This window comes from Lolium rigidum, chromosome 1, assembly GCF_022539505.1.
Source record: "Lolium rigidum isolate FL_2022 chromosome 1, APGP_CSIRO_Lrig_0.1, whole genome shotgun sequence".
Classification (NCBI taxonomy): domain Eukaryota; kingdom Viridiplantae; phylum Streptophyta; class Magnoliopsida; order Poales; family Poaceae; genus Lolium; species Lolium rigidum.
This window is the reverse complement of record NC_061508.1, coordinates 23,437,970-23,459,594: the sequence shown is the minus strand read 5'-3', so window position 1 is coordinate 23,459,594 and position 21,625 is coordinate 23,437,970. Positions and strand designations below refer to the sequence as shown.

The window sequence follows — 21,625 nt, the reverse complement described above, 5'->3', positions numbered from 1 at the left end:
GCCCACGCCTCCGCCACGGTGAGGCTGCCGCGTCCGAAGCCGTTCGCCGCGGCGATCTTGCGGGAGGACGAGCTCGACATTTTTGAGCGGCGAGAGAGGATCCGGGAAGCGGGAGGCGGCGGCGACGAGAAGGATTATGATGAGCGGCGATAAGCGGAGGGCGTCTTAAAACAGCGGCGGCGGCGGGTGGTTGCACGCAATAACTCCGGCGCGGACGGCCACGCGGCCATGCACGACGAGACGCGTCCCTGCGTCGCCTGGGGAAAAGAGGGACGCCATTAACGTCGCTTGACCAAAGGTAGGCGACGGGGTTTTAGCCTTCCGTGCCGCCGACGCGTCGGGCCCGCGTCGGTTGGCCTCGCTTCGTTGTGTCCGGCGTCCCCGGAGCGTCCCCCGTGGGACGGGGACGGGCTCGGGCGCCGGACACCGTATCGGGGCGCGCCGGACAAAAAAGGGCTTTGGGGCGCGCGGCTGGGAACGTTTTTTTGTCCGGCGCGCCCCAAATCCCTTTGGGGGATGGTTTGGGGGACGCGACTGGAGATGCTCTTACATTTCTGAAGTAGTGAGTAGTACTCTCTTTGTTGCAGATTTATCTAGATATGTGTGTATCTACACGTGTTTTACTGTATAAATACTACCTCTATCCCAAAGCTTCACGCGTACATTATTTTTAGAATGTCAAACTATGTGAAGTTTGATCAAATTTTTACCAAAAATGGTTGACATGCAAAATACAAAATTAATATTATTAAATAGATGATGAAATATATTTTCGTACCGTATCTATAAAATATTATATTTGTTGATAGATTGTTCTAAAAGTCAAACTTTACTTGGTTTGGTTTTTGAACAAATATATATAAACTTTAAGCTTTGAGATGGAGATAATTTAGACAAATCAGCTAACATCTAGTTAGGAGGCAGAGAGAGTATAATATGTCTTTGTTTGGAAAATTTTGCATGTTGATCAAGAAGTTGCACATATATTTGCCTTAGACTAGGCAAAATATGTCTGCACCTTTAGTCTAAAAACGTGCAACGTTACATATGTTTCTGAAGATGAGGTTGTAGGCAACTAAATCGTAACCAATGTTTAAAGTGCCCTGAAAAAACTAGTTTATACTCTCTATTCGATTTTAATCAATGCAGAGAAGCAAAACTAGGGATGAAAGTGGAGGAAAACGGAAATGGGATGGAGAAACAGAATTTGTCAAAACAAAATAGAAACAAAACTCTTTTGGCGAAAACGGAAATTCCTAGTCAATCTAAACTTTCAAAGCGGCTTTCTCAAAATTGACGACCATGTAATTTCTTCATGAATTTGAGGAGGGGTTTCAAGATTTGTTCCATAGTAAATCGAGGACCACGCTAAAATTAGGGAATAACTTTGTCAACTTGGTTGAATACTTAATTTTTGCATTATTAAAGGGTTCTCTTGATTCCAGGCAATATCTGCATCACTTTGTATTCATATTGTACTTGGTTTGTATCTGTTTTTAAATATACCGGTTTCCATTTTTATTTTCGGGGTTTCTATATTCATTTTGTTTCCGCATAACATTAAAAATAAACATGATAGCACTTAATTCCGTCCGTATCCACTCTGTTTCTAACCCTATGCAAAACAAATGAACTAGCAGTGGTCCTAATTAAAATCAATAAAATAAGAATGGAGGGAGTAGGAGGGAATCTCAAAGTGTAGCTTGGGTATCCTGATTTTTTTACAAAATTTAAATTTAACAATTAAAGTTTCAAAAAATTCTAAAAAAAATCTGAATGTAGCCAATGATGTACTTTACCACTGTGCAAAATTTCAGGATGAAATATGTTATATTAAAGGCTACACAAAAGGTAAATTCTGATAAATGTTGGAGGTTTCAAAATCTACTACGTTTTCAGATCCATGAATTTGTTAATTTTGCACAGCCCAAAATAATGAGTCTTTTGTATTGCTTTTTTTTCACAATCGTAGAGTATATCATTGTCTACCTATAGAATTTTTTATCCTAATTTTTTAAAATTTTAAAATGCCATTTATGGATTTTGGAAAAAGGAATCAATGTAGCTTGAGCTACAAAATGCCACACTCGGGAGTACGAGGCATATATTTGGGTCAAGGACAGCATTGGCCTTCATGGTATTAAAACCCTGCGTACACTCTAAAATGTTTTTATTTTGAAATAAACTCTAAAATGTGATACACGGATAAGATCGGGATGGGAAAACAAAAGTGGGTTCTACGTCAGTTGATCGACCGCCAAGTTGGGCATAGTTTCCTTAGGATAAGGGTAACACTGACGAGGATCTGACCTTCCATAGTAGAATAATAAGGGCATCTTCAGCGGCGACGCATTTCAGACGCCCAAAAGTGATCGCGAGCGTCCGTTTGCGTCGTTCCGCGGACATATTTTATCCGCTCGTCCGTTTGCGTCTGGGTGTGCTCCCACCGGGGCGACCCATTTTTTGAACTGCAACATAGTAAAAACATTGAAAGTAGTACATAAAAATGCATAAAAACTATACAAAGTAGATCTATAAGCCAAGACTACTTGCTTCCTGACGGGCCGGCACCGTCGTTGCGTCGCTCCGTCGCCTGCTTCTCCGCCGCCTCCCGCGCGGCCGCTATGGCTCGGTGCTCCGCCGCGTCCTCTTCCAGGCACTGCTCCAGCCTCGCGTTGGCGGCGTCGTCCTTGAGCGTCTCGAAAGACTCGACGAGGGCCCGCTGCTCCGCCGCATTCTCCTCCGGCGTCGGCGCATCAGGGTCATCGGAGGACCAACATATCTCCGAGTCGGAGTCCTCTCGCCGCGGCCGGCGGCCGCCAGCCTCGCTGCTCCAGCCTCGGCGTCCAACGCCGCGTGGCCCGCCGGCTCCTCCTCGTACTTCCTTCTCCGCCCAGCCCGGGGCCGCGGCGTCCCCGACCGGGTGGAGGAGGTCGGTCGTTGTCTTCGGAGTCGAACTCGTCGTCGGAGCTCGAGGCCGGGGAGGTGGAGCGGGAGGTGAAGGTGGAGGTGGAGGCGCGGGAGCCTGGCCGCGTCCGGCGCTGCTCATGGCGGATCTGCTAGGGCTGAGCGGAAGCGGCGCTACGGCACCGGCGGCTAGGGTTTAGTGGGGAGGAGATGAGATGCTCGCGACCCTATTTATATAGGTCGGAGACAGGGCGACGGCCGCGCCACGCGGGGCATCGCCATTACTACGCGCGGCACGCGAGGCTTTGCTATTAACGCGGCCGCAGACTACCGAAGCGACGCCTCGGTGCCAGTACCGGCGGAGAAGACGCATCGACGCTGCGCATGCTCGCGGAAGCCGAGACACGCCATTAACGCGGCCCTGCAAAGGCTGCAGCGCGCCGCCCGGAAGTAATGCCGCGGAAGACGAAGCAGTTGTGCTGCTGCCAGGCGGGCCCGTGCGAGGACCGAGCGGACATTTTCCGCGACCGCCGAGACGCAAACCTGGCGCATATTTGGGCCAGGTTTGCGTCTCCGCGAACGGCCCGGTCACTTTGCGTCGCGCCGCTGGATGTGGTGCACGACGCATTTTCGGTCACGGCGGATACAAACGGTCGCTCAGCGTCCGTTTGCGTCGCGCCGCTGGAGATGCCCTAACAACAAAATATTGCTGCGTTAGACGCGCGCGTAGTGGTGTAGAATGACATCGCACAGCGGCATGCGTGTGACGTGCGATCACGTACACGTACACAGGCAACGCACGCACCTCTGCTGATTGATGCTTGCGAGATAGTTGCGAGTTCCAAGTTGCAACTAGGCCAATCAGAGTCAAGTGCAGGCAACTTGGCAAGGTCCCGTTTATTTACTTTTGCGAAAAAGGTTCCAGAGACAGAACAAGATAATGATAATGAATGAAGGGATTGCCGTGTGTTTTTCGATCAAGGAGCAGACCGACCCACACCCATACGAAACGCGTCTTCAGGGCGGGCGATCATATCAACCGTTCGCTACACCACGTACTACCGCCACCAAAACATGAAAGCGAAAGGGAACAGCACGTACGTATTTCTGGTACGATGGCAACGAGTGCAGTATGAACTCCACTTTAGGCTAGTCCGAAGACAATCACCCTCGAAATTACAACTCCGACACAAAAAAAGACATCCTAAGAGAACAACCAGGCCACGTCTTGCTCTACGCCGGTCACCTACGAAGACCACAACCCCCACTGAACTATCCTCGCCAACGCACCATTAAAGTAGAAGATGACGGAACTTGGTCAGTCATGTGAATGGCGTCGGCTTGGACGAACCACAAAGGAAAGCGACGAGCACCGGAGGATCGTGGCAAGACATGGCAAGCCATGGCTCGAAACGCAGAACTCCAAACGGAGGAACGACATCGAAATTGCTGCCGATGCGCCGATTCAACCAAACCTAGGCTTTCTCGCCCAGAGACATCACCAAACCAAAGTGGAACCGGGAAAGCACTGGCATACCTCAGCGACGCCTCCAAGGAGGGGAACGACGCCCACGGGCACCGTCACCGCCAGCACCGACAAAGCAAGCACTACACGAGACCGCCGACGCACCACCGTTGCAACCCCCTTCTTCATCCTAGATGTGTACCTAGAACCAATGCCCACATAGTCAAATTCCTTGCCAGTAAACTCTTTAATCAATCTGAAACTTGTGATATCAAAGGCAAAATAGGATCCACCACTACAAAAGAGCAGCTAATGTATGTACCTTTTACTATGATTACTCCTTTTTTTTTTTTTTTTTTTTTGAACAGGGGATAGGCCCCAAAGGGCCTGGATACTGCATTACTAAAGCGGTGCGATACAAGTTACAAAGAGGACCTTACAGAAGAAACAAAAATAAACCATGTCCTTCACTTTTACATAGAAGACCCTAAAAATAAAGATGAAAACGCCATCGGGTCCTCCAGCACCGCCGCCGATCCTCAGCCTCGCGCAACGGCCGTCACCACCAGCGCCGGGGACTAGACCACTTGGCACAGTGGCAAGGATGGACTCCGCCGCAGGACTGACACAAGGCCTCCACAGGAGGTTGCAGAAAACCTGACGCATCACAAACGCCTCCTTTTAATCCCTTTTAATTTATACTAGTAGTCAATTAGGGAGCGTACTAGCTTGTTTTGAATTTTATAATATAAATCTCTCTTCCAAAAAAGAGAGAGAGAGGAAATTGATACGGGATCACGGGGTTCGTGGATCGCCAATAATTTGTGCACTGAAATAGTTGGCGATCGAGGATTGCCAGTTTGATGCGTGCCAGTTTGCCACTCGCCGGTACGACGAATAGCCTCTGCCCTGTCGTCGACCTGGACCACGTATACCATGATCTCCACCGTCGTGTGGTGGAATCTTCACGCAACTGCGTCCGCGCCCTTTTTTATCCTCTTCTATCTAAGAACTACAGTAATCTACAGATATAGATACTCCTATACAACGATCGAGCCCTGTTGATCGATCGGTCCAGCATGCAGCTGCGTCCTCATCCACGCCGAGCCGACGGCGACCGTGCGTATCCCGGCGGCGGACGTGGCGCTCCAGCCCCACCTCCACGTGACCCCGCGCGCGATAAGATGGCGACCTCCGGCGTCGCTCTCCGGGCGGCGGTCGCATCGCATGGCATCGCATGTGGCTGGCCGCCGATCCTTGCTCGAATTAAACCCGATCTTTTCCACGGCGCCAACGGCATCAAGATCCACCGGGAGGGACGGGCGCCGGTACGCCCCGTGCCGGCATCGCGTCGCCGTCGCGGCGAGGACAAATGCCGGACAGACGGATGGGCGGGGGGTCCATCCCATGGCGAGGTGAACAGGTGCTCGCCCCCCTGCCGCGCCATCGTCGGTCCATCGCTGCGCTCCAATCACGGCCGCTTCTAGGAAAGGCGAGGAAGAGGCCAACAGTCGACTGTGCGAGAGCGACGGCGTGCGCAAGTGCTGGCGGGGTTCTAGCGCGTTCGAGTAGTCGCTTGCACCTCTCAGCATTCGCTGTCGCGCGAGGTAGCGAAAGGACAGGCTGAGTAGCTAGGGGTCAAGCCAGCATTTTAAGCTGTGTCTACTTTTTCTTGTTTAACCTGGTCGTGGCCATGATGATAATCTTGTTTGCCTGCCAGTTTTCAATTATTTACTTTTTCACGTTTCCTTCTATCTCTTTTGTGATGTCATATGAGATTTTCTATTTTTCAGCTAGCTGATCATTAAGCTTGGGCTCAGTCAATTTATCAACCGCCGGATTTTACGCGAAGATTTGTGTGAATTTTGTTGTTTGTTTTTCTTTTGGTGTGTTATATGCATAGGTTTAGGCCGGCCTAGATACGTAACATAGATAGAAAGAAAAAAGAACATGCACGCTACCAAGTATCAAACCAATTGTTACGTTGTGATCCAAATTTATATTAAAAGGAGGTTAATTTCTCACTAACGGAGCGAGGCCCGCCGCCGGATCGATGGCACCGTCTATATATACTTCTTGTAAGCCGTCGACTCGTCTTCTAATGGATAGATATGAGGGGGGAGAAGACGTCCCATTTTACACTGAGAACTGCCTCTTACCGTGGGGGTACATAGCCTGGGGAGGGGAGGTCATCCACCCCTCGCCCCCATATAGAGCGGGGGGGAGGTCATCCACCCCTCCCCCCCCTCCCCCCCCACCCCCCACTAAGAGGTGACATTCTCCTGGTGTGGGGCTGCATATTTGGCCCTCCGGCACCCTGGATGGCTCGGCTCCCATTTTTCAGCAGGGTTCTTTTTTGTGTTGTCTTGGGGCTCTGGGTGAGGGGGACCGAACGGTTCGGCTCATGACATGCCGGATTATCCGCCCCTAACTTCATGAAATCCTCCTTCTCTTGATCTTCTCTCTTCACTTTTCCTCAGCTTGTTGAAAACCATCCTAACAAAGGCAACACATCCAATTCTAGAACCATATGATGAACTTTGGATTTTAGTGGGTAATCAAGCGTATTGTGCTAAATTTAAATCCCTGAATACAAACGGTAAAATTCATTCGTGTGTTGTTAGCAAACACACAAAACCCAAGGGAAATGAAAATGCTCATTCAACTTTGTTTGACCTTTTTTTTATATTAATTACTTACATAATTTATTTTCAGTTTACTATAGTTTTTTACGACATCGCACATAAAAACATTATCCTAATAGTATTCTACTGCATCGCTCTTTGTATATAATTTGCATTTGTATCGGTTTTGCAAATTCTCGATCGGTCGAGACTTAAGCTACATCTCAATTGACGCCTTGGTCATTGAACTACTTCGATTGTGATAGCGTGGGACTTGCAAGTGAGACGGAAATGAGTTTTTCCTGTTGAAAGATGGTTGGAACTAAGATTTTCTGATTTCAAGTGGAGCTGCAACTCAGTTTTATTCGAATTGCAAGTGGGATTGCAAATGATATTTTTTAGCTGAAATTGGGTTGCAACTAAGATTTTCTAGCTGCAACTTGGGCCGCAAATGAATTTTTACAGTCGCAAATGGGGTTGTAACTGAATTTATTTAGTTGCAAGTGATTTGCAACTAAATTTTTTCAGTTGGAAATGGTGTCCAACTAAAATATTTTTTAGTTGAAAATAAGGCTGCAATGAAGATATTTTTGTTCAGGTGCGGGGCAATTGAGATTTTTATTTGCAAGTGGGGTGCAACTAGGTTTTGTTTCCAGCTGCAACTGAGTTTCTTTTCGGTTGCAAGCGGAGGTTGCAACTGAGTTTTTTCCAATTGCAAACGAGCTTGCACTATTTTTCATTTTTCTCAGTTGCAAGTGGAGTTATAACTAAGTATTTTAAGTCGATATACTTATTTTTCACCACTTTTAAATGCGTCGTCAAGAAATTAGTGACCGAAAAATATTATGTATTCACAGCTGCACCTAATAGTACATAAAATTTATATGGCAAGTGGAGTTTCAACTAATCTTAGTCTCAAGTGAGGTTGTAACTGAGATTTGCCACTTGCAAGTAGGCCTGCAACTGAGATATTATAGTTACACGCGGGGATGCACTGAAGATATTTTTAGTTGCAGTAAGGTTATAACTGAGTTTTGCCAGTTACAAGTAATGTTTCAACTAAATTTTTCTAGTTTCATGTGGACCTAAACTCACCGCCAGTTGATGACGGTGAGTTTAAAAACATGGAACATATGTGACGAGTAACTTAGTTGGAACTGAACATGATGCACTATATATACACAACACACAACTAAATATGAGTTATGTGTCATGTATATACAGTGGTATCAGGGACGGAGCCAGTGGGGGGCAGGCTGAGGCCATGACCCCCCTATGATTATTTTTTTCCTAAAAACCCCCTTTATAATTTATAAATTTGCTCCTAAATTTAGCAAGTTTTAGCTACATGGTCCCGTCCAACTTATGTGAGGTATACTTAGCCCCCCTTATCTTGTATTCCCGGCTCCGTCCCTGAGTGGTATTGTCTTGCGCACTATGATGACGGTGAGTTTAGGAGACATATATGTGATGAGTAAACAAAACGTGGAGTATCTCCCTCACCTTATCCACATGCCGGACCCCTCCAGGGAGGTCCATGTGTTGTGATCCATCCACCAACCCTGCCCTATCCATCCATGCAACGACAGCATGGGGTAAACACGATGATGCTAAAGCCAAAATCTTCGGGCCATACGTGCACTAGCAGCTAGGCCACGTATTACGTGCCTATATAAGTCCAGTTGCCGCCACCTCTGCTTGGCACAGCACAGGGAAAAGTAGTTGGCGTTTCCTAGGCCAGAAAGAAACACGCGCGCGGTTGGCCTCTGGATAGGATCGATCGACGGGCACCACACCATGCATCATCTGCGTTTGTTCAGGATCAGTGGTGGTGGTGGACTGGTGGGTGCCCCCGAGGCGAGCTAGTCCGTCCCTAGTGCTAGATCAGTGGCGTGCGGCGGCAGGTCTCGGCGTCGAGGCACAGTATTGTGTTGGGCTCTTTTTCCATGGGACTGGTTGGCATTGCAAGTAGTAGGTAAAAATGGAGCGGAAAGATTTCAACTTTTTTGAAGAAAAAAATAAAAAAAAGGAAAGGAGATTTTGCGAAATGGAAACAAAAGCAAAACTTTTGCGGAATCGACCTTTTTCTTTTTTTTTTTGCGAGAAAACCACTGATTTTCAACAAAACCAAAGTGGTAACAGAGTTTTTATTTCCGGCTAAATTTCCAAGTCAAAATGACCAAACTTGTCCACCCCGAAACTAGCCGGTGGCGGCCACATAATCCCTTCCTACGAGGAGGTTTCGATGGTTCGGTCCACACCCACCCACCCATACATTTCCCTATTAACATGTGATAATTTACAATCTTACTATATAATTATGATATATATTTGATTTCATCTTAGGAGCCAACACAAGTTTGTTGGTTCGCTTGAGTTTTTTTTACATAATTCAAGGGGTTTCTTGGTTTGATAAACATCTGATTTTCACTGCATGTTTTTGCCGTATTCTATTTGTATTTGTTTTTGATAATATCTGATTTTATAATTGTTTTAGTATTTATGTATTTGTTTTTGCTCCGCAAAAAAAGTATGAGAACAAATGTGATAGCACTCAGTTTCGTCAGGATCTCTATACTTGTCAATTCTTATAACCTGGATTACAAAAAATCGACAAACCAACACGAATTTTCCCTGAAAACCGAATGTATAGGCCTATTAGGGCATGTGCAATGGTAGAGAAAGCGTGTCGTATCTTAGCTCTACATAAAAATCATCTAGAGAAAGCTATTAATAGAGAGAAGTTGTAGTTCTCCGTCCCATGCAAATTTATACAAAGTTAAGACAAGTTTCAAGTGCTCTAAATTCAACTTCCGATGGATCTGCACAATCACCCAAGAATTTAGAGCATGTGTTGAAGGTTTAACCATAGCACAAAACTATACTAGTAATTCTCTTCCGATCATAATTGACACGGATTGCACCCAGCTAGTAAATGCTCTCAGCTTCTTGACTCAAGACAGATCACCCTTCCTACATTGTACTTCTGAAGTCAAGACCTTAGTTGATCAAGGTAGAAATTGCATCTTTGTTAAGGTGGAATGCTCGCAGGTTAGGGTTAGACATTTCCTTGCTAATCTGGCAAGGGTATAGCATTATAATAATATATGGTTAGGCTCTGGGCCCGAAGGTGTTCTTCAGATCTTGGAGAATGATCAATTTGTAACCCCGCCCGCTTAATAAAGTTCCTTCTTTACCCGCAAAAAAAAAACAAGTTTCATGGATTGGAGGGAGTACAATGCATTATCTATTATTGATTTATTGCCTTCCCTAGCAATCAATGTGAATTAGATAGTCTTTTTTGTAATTTAATTTGCTAAGGGAAGACACATATCATATCATACAACGTTCAAAATAGCTTTCTCTTAATTTCTAAGGGATCATCCCTTAGCTAAGACTTTTTTTTCTCTTCCTTTTTTCTCTATTTTCTAACTAAGCAAAATTTCAATTGTGGCAACTGTAGGATAAGGCTCAGATCACTTAGACTGAAATTTGAGCCTAGAAAGAATGATTTACTGTCAAACGAAAGAAGAAAAAAAACCGAAACACGAGCCCACATGATCGCCGTTTGACGAATCCAACGGCCGGCAGCGACGCCGTGTCCCACCCTCACCCTCACAGCCGAACTCGCCTCGTCGTCCGCACGCGCGTCAGCCTCCGCCGCATTCGTCGATTCCCGCGCCGCCGGCGATAGCTTCGGCTTACTCGCGGGGCGGGATGGCGTACGCCCTTTGCTCTCCCTGCCACCATCATCACCGTTCCTTTAACTACCGCCGCCTCCGCGCCTCCCCTTCCAGCCGCGCCCGTCCCCGGAGCGGCACCGGCGGCCCGTCAGGTACGTTCTCCGTCGCTCCGGTCATCCCTTTCCTTCCGGATTCATTTCACGTAGTTCCATTTCGGTTTTCTTTTCGAAATTTGGATTGGGGATAAGCGTTCCTTGCGAGTATTAACGTTGTGCACAGTTTCGTCACCGCGGAACTAAAAATTGGTAGTTATTCAGATGACAATTAGTTCTATCGGGCTAGATTGTTTGTTCCGTGTTTCAAATTTCATTGGAAATTTCCAGTTATTAAGCGACCAGAGTAAGTGGCATCTCAACATGTCTGAATTTGTATCACTAATAATTTGGGAGATGATGGACAGAAGCAAGTCAGCTTTGTCGCTTATCCTCTCAGAAATCAGAGGTATGCTATTACTTCTCTTGCTTGCCGGATTATAAATTCCAAATAGTAAATAGAACTGGAATTTTTGTGGCGCATGATCTTGCTAATTTTCGTTGTATTGTGTGGAGTGGAGGTGTCAGCTGTGTTAGTGAGTAATGATTCCTCCCTGCGAATCAGCTGAAAGAGATTGTAATTCTGGATGTAACCAAGACACTTTAAGTAATACACTTCCAAGTTTCAAGAATTTTTTTTGGGAGTTTAGGAATCACAAGGCAGCTGATACCCAAACAAATTAATGGGAGACGCATCGTTTTCAGATGGTTGTTTAGTGAACTGTGCTGAAATCTCGTCACTACTTTGTTTATGCAGGATTGAAAGCCACAAGGTATCTTTATTCCCAACCAATGTCCACCGGTAGGGGCAGTCCTGTATCGTGTTCATCCATGGGATCTTCCAAAAGCAAGCGAGAACCAGATCATCTCCTTATTCTGGTTCACGGTATCATGGCAAGGTAATATCCATAATCCTAATCCTGTCATAGTAGTTTATAAACATAGGGTAAGCTGGGTCATGCAGCCATATCTTGAAATTTATTGCAAACATTGCCCTGTGCATCTTTTCGAGAATTAATTTCATTATTGCCGGTCACATCTTACATGTTTAGTCTTGGCCTGATTTTTGGCTTGATTGGTATCAAAATACAGTTCAGAATACCACCTTGCTCATTTATGTTAGTGACTTAGTGGTGCATTATAACTCACAGATATGGGTGCTTATTGCTACCGCTGGCTGTAACCTTTGATTCTTTTTTCGGCTTCTAAAATCGACCATAAATTGTGGAAGTCTAAATGTGAATGTTCATTAGTGAACCGCATGGCATACATCTGTGCTTAACTGTCAATACTTACTTTACTAATACCCAGAGGCTGTGTGTATCAAATCATTGATAGGAGTTCAACATATCGTGACGAAGTGAACCTCATCACCCAGCCTAATTCAAAATCCAAACTGAATTTGTAAAATAAAATAAACAATGATAATAAAATGAAAAATGCTAAAGGTATATGTATGTTTCACAGAATTTATTCAATATATTTTTTAGTCAAGCTATACTTACATTTTGTTCGTTCTCTGAATATAGCCCCAGTGACTGGACATACGGTGAAGCAGTGCTGACAAAACGGCTAGGTGACAATTTTTTCATCTATGGTATGTGTATATTTGAAATCTACATTCATTTGGTGAACTTCAAGGATAATTCACCCCCTGCTACAAACCCCTTTTGCTTCTGAGGAATAATGATCTTAATTAAGAACAAGATGTGCACAAATGGAATTGAATGCACACAAAAAGAACATTGTAGTAAAGAGATGAAATTGGCACCCACTATTTTACCATACGCACCGGTTTACAGTTGATAAAAAAGTTGACCGACAATTTCCTTGCAGCTAGTTCATCAAACATCTACGCCAAAACTTTTGATGGGATCGATGTAGCTGGAAGAAGGTTAGCGAAAGAAGTATGTAGTAGAGACTGTTCTATGCTGTTTTTCATGTATTAACTAATTAGTTAAGAGATGAAATATGCCCTATGGAAGCAGGTCTTGGACTTGGTACAGAAGATGACTGGCTTGAGAAAGATTTCCTTCATAGCACATTCTTTGGGTGGATTGTTTGCTAGATATGCTATTTCTATTCTATACTCACTGAAAGCAGAAGAAACAAGAAGTAGTACTAATGCCATGCCAACAACTGAAGGATCTGAAATGTCACTACTCACTCCAGGATTAGGTACCATTGCTGGGTTGAAGCCAATTAATTTTATTACATTGGCAACCCCACACCTTGGTGTTAGAGGGAAGAATCAGGTGGGTCTCCAACACACACTAATTTACATTTGTCAACCTTTTTCCTACTTTCGACCCAATCTTGGTTTGGAAGAAAGTGCTCTTGTTTTGATTTTTATGGAACTTTTGGTGACCTATAAGAATTCTATAAAGTGGACTCAATACAGTGTGGTATATACCAGTTGAAGGAGACAGCCATCTAGTCTGAACTTCTGTTGAAATATTCGCACAATTGTTCATGGAGAAAATAGTGATATAATTTTTTTATGTCAAACAGTATGTTAATTTGCATTAATGTTTTCACTCTTTGAAAATTATCAGCTTCCATTTCTCCAAGGGCTATCAGTTCTAGAGAAACTTGCTGCACCTTTGGCTCCCTTCATTGTAGGACGCACTGGTGCTCAACTCTTTCTCACTGATGGTGAACCTAGCAAGCCACCTCTTCTTCTAATAATGACATCTGATCAAGAGGACAAAAAATTTATGTAAGTGAGGAATACAGATCACTTAGTGGCAATATGTACGGTAGAAAATAATGTTTCTTCATCATTTAACAGGTCTGCGCTAGCAGCTTTCAAGAACCGCAGTTTGTATGCTAATGTTTCATATGACCGTATCCTCCAGACAAAACTATTTCTTGAACTTGATCTGCAACATGTGTACAAATGAACTGTATCTATTTCTTGTTTCCCTGAGCCTCTATGCCAGACATGGTTGGATGGAAAACATCTTCAATAAGGAGAGAATTGGACCTTAGAAAGGTACTATACGCCACTAGGATTAGTAAATTGAGGTACTGGATGAGTAATATTTTGAGTAACTCTTTACTTCCTCCATATACACAGCCCTTGCATCGTTCGGTTGATGGCTACAAGCACATTGTGAATGTGGAATACTGTTCGCCTGTATCATCTGACGGTCCCCATTTTCCTTCGCGAGCTGCCAGAGCTAAAGAAGCTGCACAAAGTAGACCAAATATGGAAAATACCGAGGAATATCACAAAATGATGGAAGGTAGGTAGGTAGGAATTTTGCACTACTGTGTAATAGATTTGTTATTTTCTGCACTTCTGAAAATCAACTCTATTTTTTTTGCCGAAACAGAGGAGATGATCCATGGCTTGCAGAGAGTGGGTTGGAAGAAAGTAGATGTCAACTTCCATGCATCCCTATGGCCTTACTCTGCTCACAACAACATACATGTATGTAGATGTGCACCACAAGAGCCCTACAACATTTTCTGCTTTGAGTACATCCGCAGATTCATTACAGCACGTGGTATCAATGCAGGTTAAGAGTGAGTGGCTTCACAACGCTGGTGCAGGCGTTATCTCCCACGTCGCGGACAGCGTGAGACAAACATGTTTGCATGCCAACCTGTGAGATCTGCAGTTGGTGAGCTGAAACCTGCCATGGTTAGTAATCGTTAACTTCTTAGAGCATTCTGCTTGCCAGCTTTACTAAGCAATACAAAGGTTTTATCAATATTCGAAGGTATAGTAGGCCATGATTTTTCTTTGAGAAACGATGGAGAAATAATAATCCATAAATTGATCGCTGAAAGTTAATTGTTTGTTAGACTATTGCTTGGATTCCATGTGTTGTTTATCTTTCACAGAGAAATGTATTTGTACTGCAGATCTGTACATCTAGTTGCAGAAGGTTTCCAAGTCAGGCGCGGTTGTTTGGGAACTGGAAGCTGCAAAGAGCCAGCTGTCAGTATAATTGCAGAAGGTTCCCAATTCAGGAGCAGTTGTCTGGGAACTGTTCATCTCGTTGTATATTTTTCAGATGATTGCCTCAACTTCTGTTGAAGGCAAATATGATTAGCTTGTAGCTATTTATGGATTCCATGAATAATGTTTATGGTCATACTGTTAAGTGGTCTTGTTGGAAATGTGTCGCTCCTATAAGTTGAACATATAAAAAAGTGAGAAACATAAGAAACTAACAGCTTTCTCCATGCAAAAACCCCCAGCCATGCGGTCAATCATCACCTGCCCACCCCAGTTTTGCATAACATGAAAAATGCGCTTACAACATCCAACAGCAAGCACTGAATCACAGTTAGTCAGCGTTCATTAACCAGGACTTACAACAAGAAAAAAGTCGAACAACATTATGTCAACACAATAATTTGTAATCGACCAAGAATCTAAAAATCTCATGACAGCCATCGAAATTAGGCAGTCATCTTCATGAACTACCCTCTTCTTACGGACAATGCTGAAACAGTTTAATGCGAAAGAAAAAACATCCTCGTAAGACAACATACATAAGCACAAGAATCCATAGCTCCGTGGAAATTTGTCCACCACAAGCTCTTGTCATCTACCCTTAACACACCACCTTTTGATCTTCAGGTGAAGCAATTATTTACAGCTGGCGATCAGTGGCAGCGACCTTTTATGGTGGCAGGAGGTAAAACTTTCCATGTGAATGAAGCCAATTGAAGGCTGAAACTGAACTCCAGCTACTGGTAATCAGGGTTGAATGCAAGAGCCTCTTGCTGGATTAGATCCTTCATTTGTTCTTCTGACAATGCATGCTGCTCAAAGTCAAAGCTGAAGGGCGCTGTGCAGACCGGCTCATCACTTATGTCGTGCAGTGATGCTAAGTACGGATGTGCAAGGGCACCTTCAACTGGCCAGGAGAAACAGTGAGGCAAGAGAACAATCAGTGACATGAATCTTGGAGATGAATATTTTGCAAGTCAAAATTATCGATCATCAACACAAGAAACACCATCCAACAGCGTCAGGTTCTAGGCAAATGACTATTTTGGCATCCCACTTCAGACTAGTGCCCTTCACATACGTTCAGAGACCAATGCCCCTTGTAAACCTTGCCCAGATGCTCTATATATTTAGCTGGGTGGTCTTCCCAGTTCTCTTACTCTTTTTTATTTGAATAGAGGAAGTGATGTTAGATTAATAGAACGCTAGGATGGCATAGCCATATAAATTCCAGCTATGAATAATTAACAAATCACAAATGGAGTAAGTTCTAAGTTACTCTATTCATGACGCAAGAAAGCTTAGCTTGAGCCAGCCTACAAGCCCATTTTAAACTTGCTGCTTGAATATAGGTTCATGAATCTTGATGGCAAAAATAAGTAAATAACGCCCTGGCACCATACCACAGATGGATGGGACGGTTAAATCTAAAAAACACATGCCAAAACTTACCTGTTATTCTCTGTCTAGGATCGAACGTCAGCATCTTCTCAACCAAGTCAATTGCTGAAGGGTGAACATGCGGGAACTTTTCAGAAAGTGATTGACTAGCATGGCGGGGAAGTTGGCGGATATATCTTCTTGCATTTTCATTTACAAAATCCAGATCAGCCTCATTAGGTGTCCCGATGAGCTGCAACAACGAAATACCATGAGGTAATTTGAAAATGCATTTATGTGCACCAGAAAAGTACTTCATGGCTTCATGCATATGCTAAAAAGTGCTTAAATTCCTCTACTTTCAGAACAAACTGTGATGATATTAGATGCTTCCATAGCAGTCCCAAAAGTACTATTATGCTAGAATACTACCTCGCAACATAATTTCATGCATTGATATAAAAGAAGCTTATATGGTACTTTCTAACCTCCATTAGAAGACGTAGCTGATGGACATGGTCTCTTCCCGGAAACAAAGGTTTCCGGTCCATCAGTTCCATAAAAATACAACCCACGGACCACACATCAATTGCTGCAGTGTATTCAGAGGAGTTCAACAAAAGCTCAGGTGCCCTGTACCATCTTGTCACCACATACTCGGTCATAAAATCAGTTTCTGAGGTGGTACGAGCAAGCCCAAAATCACAAATTTTTAGGTCACAGTTTGCATTCAGAAGAAGATTGCTAGGCTTCAAGTCTCTGTGGAGAACATTTGCTGAATGTATATACTTCAAGCCACGGAGAATTTGGTAAAGGAAATACTGCACAAAAATGAGCAATTACACAAAACAGTCATCAGATTAAGTGCAATTTCCCACAAGACAGAAGTTTGCATATTAAAAAAAATAGAAAGAATAAAATCTACTGAAGAGAAATTAGGTGACCAGCCTAGAAATCAGTAAGAAATTCACTGATTTCTCAGACGTGATCTTGCGTCAACTTCTTTTATACTAGACACCCAAGTAGGCACTGACAGTGCAGGTATATTAGCAAACAGTTTTTTCATGGAACATTTCCACCAAAGATTAGAGATGGAATTTGCAAAAACTACAACATGATTTACCATGTATGAAGTATGATGCATGGGTATTTGACAGAGAACAGAAAATGAGATGGCTATCATTAAATAATATACCAACATGTCATCTCCCAGGCATGTGCTATACGTGATAAACTTGTTCAACCGATCCCTTTGTTCAATCAAATGTTCAGAGGTTCACTGATGAATCTAATTAAACCAGTTTGTACTACTTCATATACATTAAAGGTTGTGCAGGTCATAACTAGTAGGTCTGTTGATGCCAATTTCCTCTGATGTAATCATGTAAGTACGGTGTATCATTTTAAAAAGGTGCAATGCAAATGAGGTACTTATTCAATGTATTACAATTCACCTATGTCAATGTATTACAATTCACCTATGTCAATGTGTTATCAATTTCCATCATATTACAAACAAGCAAAACATCAGTCAACAGTCGTATTAGTATATCTGAATAATTCGAGCTCCTAGGTCAATGTTGATACTATACTATACATCATGAAACTTAGTTAGAGGCTTAGAGCACAGTCCTAGACTACCAATGTAGCAACATGATTCAAGGCAGCCAGAAACAGAAAGGGAAGGGAGGGGGGGCTTTGCCTATTATGTATTAGTTTGAGAATACTAACATGTGAAACAGTATGTATCGGGCTGAGGCAAAAAAAACAGAAGCAGGTAATATATTCATGGAATCGTATGCAACCAGATACTAGCAGGGGAAAATTTTCTATAGCCAAATAATAGAAAACTGAACTTATCTAACAAAGTAGGAAGGAAAGGTATTACTTTTCTGTTATTTTTTTTTTTAAAAAAAAACAGTACCTGGCAATGTTCCTCCGATAAACCTTGATTTGAGCGAATAATCTGATGGAGATCGGTGTCCATCAATTCATATGCTATATAGACATCATTGAATGAACTCCTCTGTGCAGGAGGTATAATATCCCTTATTGCAACAATCTGCATAAAAATGGACTGGTCTAAAACAACATATTTTGTAGTAACACGAATCATACTTGAAAATTGTTTCAATAAGGCAATAACTATGGTTAGCAGCAACAGGGCTGCAAGCCTGCAATAATGTTTAGTTGTTACATCTTGCACACAAAAATCATAGACTAAAAGGTAATGTATTTATCACAAAAAAGGTGCAATTTGACATCTGCACGTTGATTTGTTAGCTTGAGTTTTCCCGTATATAGTATAATGTATAATGATAGCACAATATAATTAACTTCCCATGATATTATTAACACAACCAAAACTAAATTCTTCACCAAAAGATGGCCAAGACATAATGTCCAGAAAATGAGACGAACTAATAATTTTTTTTCGAGAGTACGCCTTCGCCGTACCATATCTTTATAGAAGGCAGAATTTTGAATACAAGACGACTACCACTCGCTGCAAACAACGAGCGTAGTACGAACTCCACTCCACACCACACCGGGTAGTCCGAAGACAGCCACCAGCCCACCACCGAAACTACAACTACGACACAACCGAGACAAACGAATAATGATAACTGAGCATCTGCACCAAGTAGTGCTTCTGAAAACACCAAATGAAATATGGTCCAAAGATGTGAATGAGGTAACCTTGCACATGTTCGAATGTTTATATCTAGTAGTGCACGTACCACAGATTTTGCAAATATGAGCTGACACGAGTGCTGTGCTCCCAAGAGAACCAAAAATTATGCCTTTTACCTACAGCTAAGGCTTCCAATAACCAATATAGCTACAGGAACATAGTATCTCCAAACTGGAAAAGTAATGCTTCATGGTTATCTCTCAGCTAATTATTTTGGGGGGTTAACATGGAGAATAAGAATAAATAAGACTTGTACCCTACAGTTATGGGAAGTTTTGAATATGAAGAGCTGAGAAGGAAGAGTATAACCTAACGTAGCTACTATAAATGCGGATATGTGCCATTAGTCGTCCTGTGCGTTGCTCTCCTTTAGATGGTCAGGATCTTCCATATCAGTGCTATGATTCGATTACCAGGCCTTAAGCCCACCAGAATGAAAGTCTAATTTCCCGGCTGGGAAACCACCACGGCTTAACGCAGCTTTCGCTCTGTGCGTTCACCAGAGTTAGCTACTGCTGCACCTACCACCGTCACCATGCCACCCAGTTCAGCAGTTACACCCATCAATTACCACCAAATGAGCCGCTAATTGTCAGGAATGCTCATTCGCGGTCATTAAAGCTATGCCTTTTCACTACATGTGCTCTCCCACAGGCAACTTATGCATGTCAGCATCCGCCATTGCGCCAACTTACTAAGTCTGTAGCTGCATATGTGCTTTTCCATCTCCACGGTCGCTATATGCGTGCCAAATCATGTGAGGGTGCTTGGGTTGCGAACTTAGATCAAAGCAGGGGAGATTCTTCGTTGCTCAGGAGTCTTCTATACCGGTATGGATTTTTTGTTCTAAAACCAGGAGAAGATGAACATGTGATCCAAGGGGAAGAAGCTACCATGGCTTTATGTGGGCCAACAAGGCTAGGTAACCGGAACCGTTATACATGGGAGAAGATCCTAACCATCTAAGAAAAGCAACCTACCTGATCACGTACAGCAAACTTATGCCTTTATAGTAGCTACGCCAGGTGATACATTTTGAGCTGATACTGTATAAGCACGTGCATTGACAAGCATTTCCGCTAAGCTATTAATCCAACCTTGCCTAATCCAATGATCCACTACTACCACTCATAGTTGTCCAGCGGTCAAACTACCCCAAAAAAAAGTATGCCTATTGCGGTGGAGCATTTAAAGCTGAAACACAAGCTTATGTAGGGTACTAACCAAGACTCAGTTTATTTTGTGAAAACCTTCCACAGTAGGAATGAGAAGACAATCGCCAAATGGAGATGCTTGATGAAACAAAGAGTAGGCGGTAGAGAGTCCATTTCTGCACAAAACTCATGAGAGATCCCTGCATGTTTTTACTGATAGCAGATTGCTTATCATCAGCTAAACTTCAACCCAGGTCATTTGAGAGCATGGTGTGGAGTCGAAGGGCAGGGTGTGAAGGTCCATCTGTAATCTACTCGTAGCAATAGGATAGCTGTATTTCCAAAATGCGCAATTCAGAGGTTCATTCCTTTGCTTACTAGTTCTGACATTACAGGAATAGAAAAGATCCAAGTCCAAGTCCAACATCTGAACAGACAATTGGTCCTTCAACTTTCCAACAGTATCCCACTTCCACTACACTCCCACTGTATTTCCAAGGAGCTAGGAAAAAGGCCACAGGCAGGTTGGTCCAAGTGTAGCCTTTGACATCATCATCTAGCAGCAGTAGGAGCGAGAGCACCAAGTGCTTGACTGCTGCTGCTCCAGGTCTGCTCGCCCCAGGCCGACAGCTCGTTGAAGAAGACAATGAATCGCGGGCGCCCGAAAAGGTTGGTGGGCTCTTTAAAGGCATGTCCACGGTTACTATTCCTGAAGTGGAAGTGATCCCCCAAATTATCCACCCACCCCGAGCCGTGACGAACTCGATTGTTTCGTTTGGCAGGTGCTACTAACCCGCCGCCTGCCCCTGCCGCCCATTCAATGCAAACCGGCGTAACGAACTGCGCAGTGACAGAAATGATTTCGTCGAGGAGGATCTCAATCGAATCTACGCCAGGTGGGGCGGGAAGTAAGGAGGAGTGGGGGAGGAGAGGTGTGCGGATCGGATGCGGGGGAAGGGACTGACATTCTCGTGGTCCATGTGTCGTAGCAGCTTGATCTCCCGCAGCGTGCGCTTGGCGTCGATCTTGTTGTCGAAGGCGTTGGCGATCTTCTTGATGGCCACCTGCTCCCCGGTGTCGGAGTTGAGGGCCGAGCTGCGGGGAAAGAACCGGTGAGGCGCGGTTGGTGGGAGGAGGAGGAGGAGGGGGAAAAGGGGGGGGCTTGGCGTACCAGACGATGCCGTAGGCGCCCTTGCCGATGGGGAGGATGGGCGGCTTGTACTTGGCGGTGACCTCGAAGACGTTGCCGAAGATGTTGTACTGGATGAACCGCCCGCCGTGGCTGAGCGTGGCCTGGATGTTGTCCATCGGCGCCGCCCCTTGCCCGGCGGCGGCGGCGCCCGCGGCCTCCGCCATCTCCGCGTCCGGCGGCAGCGGCCCGCCGTCCATGGCCGGATTCGGATCGCAGGCGAGGCGAGGGGGGAGCGGTGGTGGTTGCGAGATTTGGTCGCTTTCCGCCTCTTGTTTAGGCTCTCTCTCTTTGTTTCTTCTTTTTTTCCTGTGTGTGTCTTTCTGGGCTGCCGTGCCGGCCTGTGGCCACTCGCTGGCCTGCCTGTGCGGAGGAAGAGAAGAGAATGGCGCGCGTGCGAGATGTGGCTGCCGGCACGAGGGCTGCCGGGTGTGCACGTAGCTCTGAGAGGGCGACGTTTTCTGGC

At 44.5% G+C, this 21,625-nt stretch overlaps 2 protein-coding genes across 4 annotated transcripts; one reads left to right on the top strand and one right to left on the bottom strand.

Moving 5' to 3' along the window:
• Positions 1-10,698: 10,698 nt before the first annotated feature.
• Positions 10,699-14,588, top strand: LOC124685070 (putative lipase YDR444W). Of its 3 annotated transcripts, none has more exons than XM_047219365.1 (11): positions 10,699-10,831; positions 11,529-11,670; positions 12,301-12,347; positions 12,608-12,678; positions 12,760-13,026; positions 13,327-13,490; positions 13,563-13,618; positions 13,714-13,766; positions 13,851-14,019; positions 14,110-14,207; positions 14,296-14,588. In XM_047219365.1, exons 1-11 carry the CDS (start codon positions 10,714-10,716, stop codon positions 14,386-14,388), a joined length of 1,278 nt encoding a protein of 425 aa, XP_047075321.1. In that variant the 5' UTR covers positions 10,699-10,713; the 3' UTR covers positions 14,389-14,588. The 3 variants fall into 3 exon arrangements, with proteins under 3 accessions (XP_047075321.1, XP_047075320.1, XP_047075322.1); XM_047219364.1 differs by having other exon boundaries at positions 12,301-12,368; XM_047219366.1 differs by having other exon boundaries at positions 12,301-12,368; positions 13,851-14,023.
• Positions 14,589-15,124: 536 nt separating this feature from the next.
• LOC124685069 (mitogen-activated protein kinase 1-like) lies at positions 15,125-21,359 on the bottom strand. Its single transcript, XM_047219363.1, has 6 exons — positions 21,142-21,359; positions 20,936-21,065; positions 18,046-18,183; positions 16,610-16,942; positions 16,194-16,374; positions 15,125-15,648 (listed from the first exon to the last, which is right to left on the bottom strand). The coding sequence occupies exons 1-6, from the start codon at positions 21,357-21,359 to the stop codon at positions 15,479-15,481; spliced, it is 1,170 nt and encodes a 389-aa protein (XP_047075319.1). The 3' UTR covers positions 15,125-15,478.
• Between the last annotated feature and the right edge of the window lie 266 nt (positions 21,360-21,625).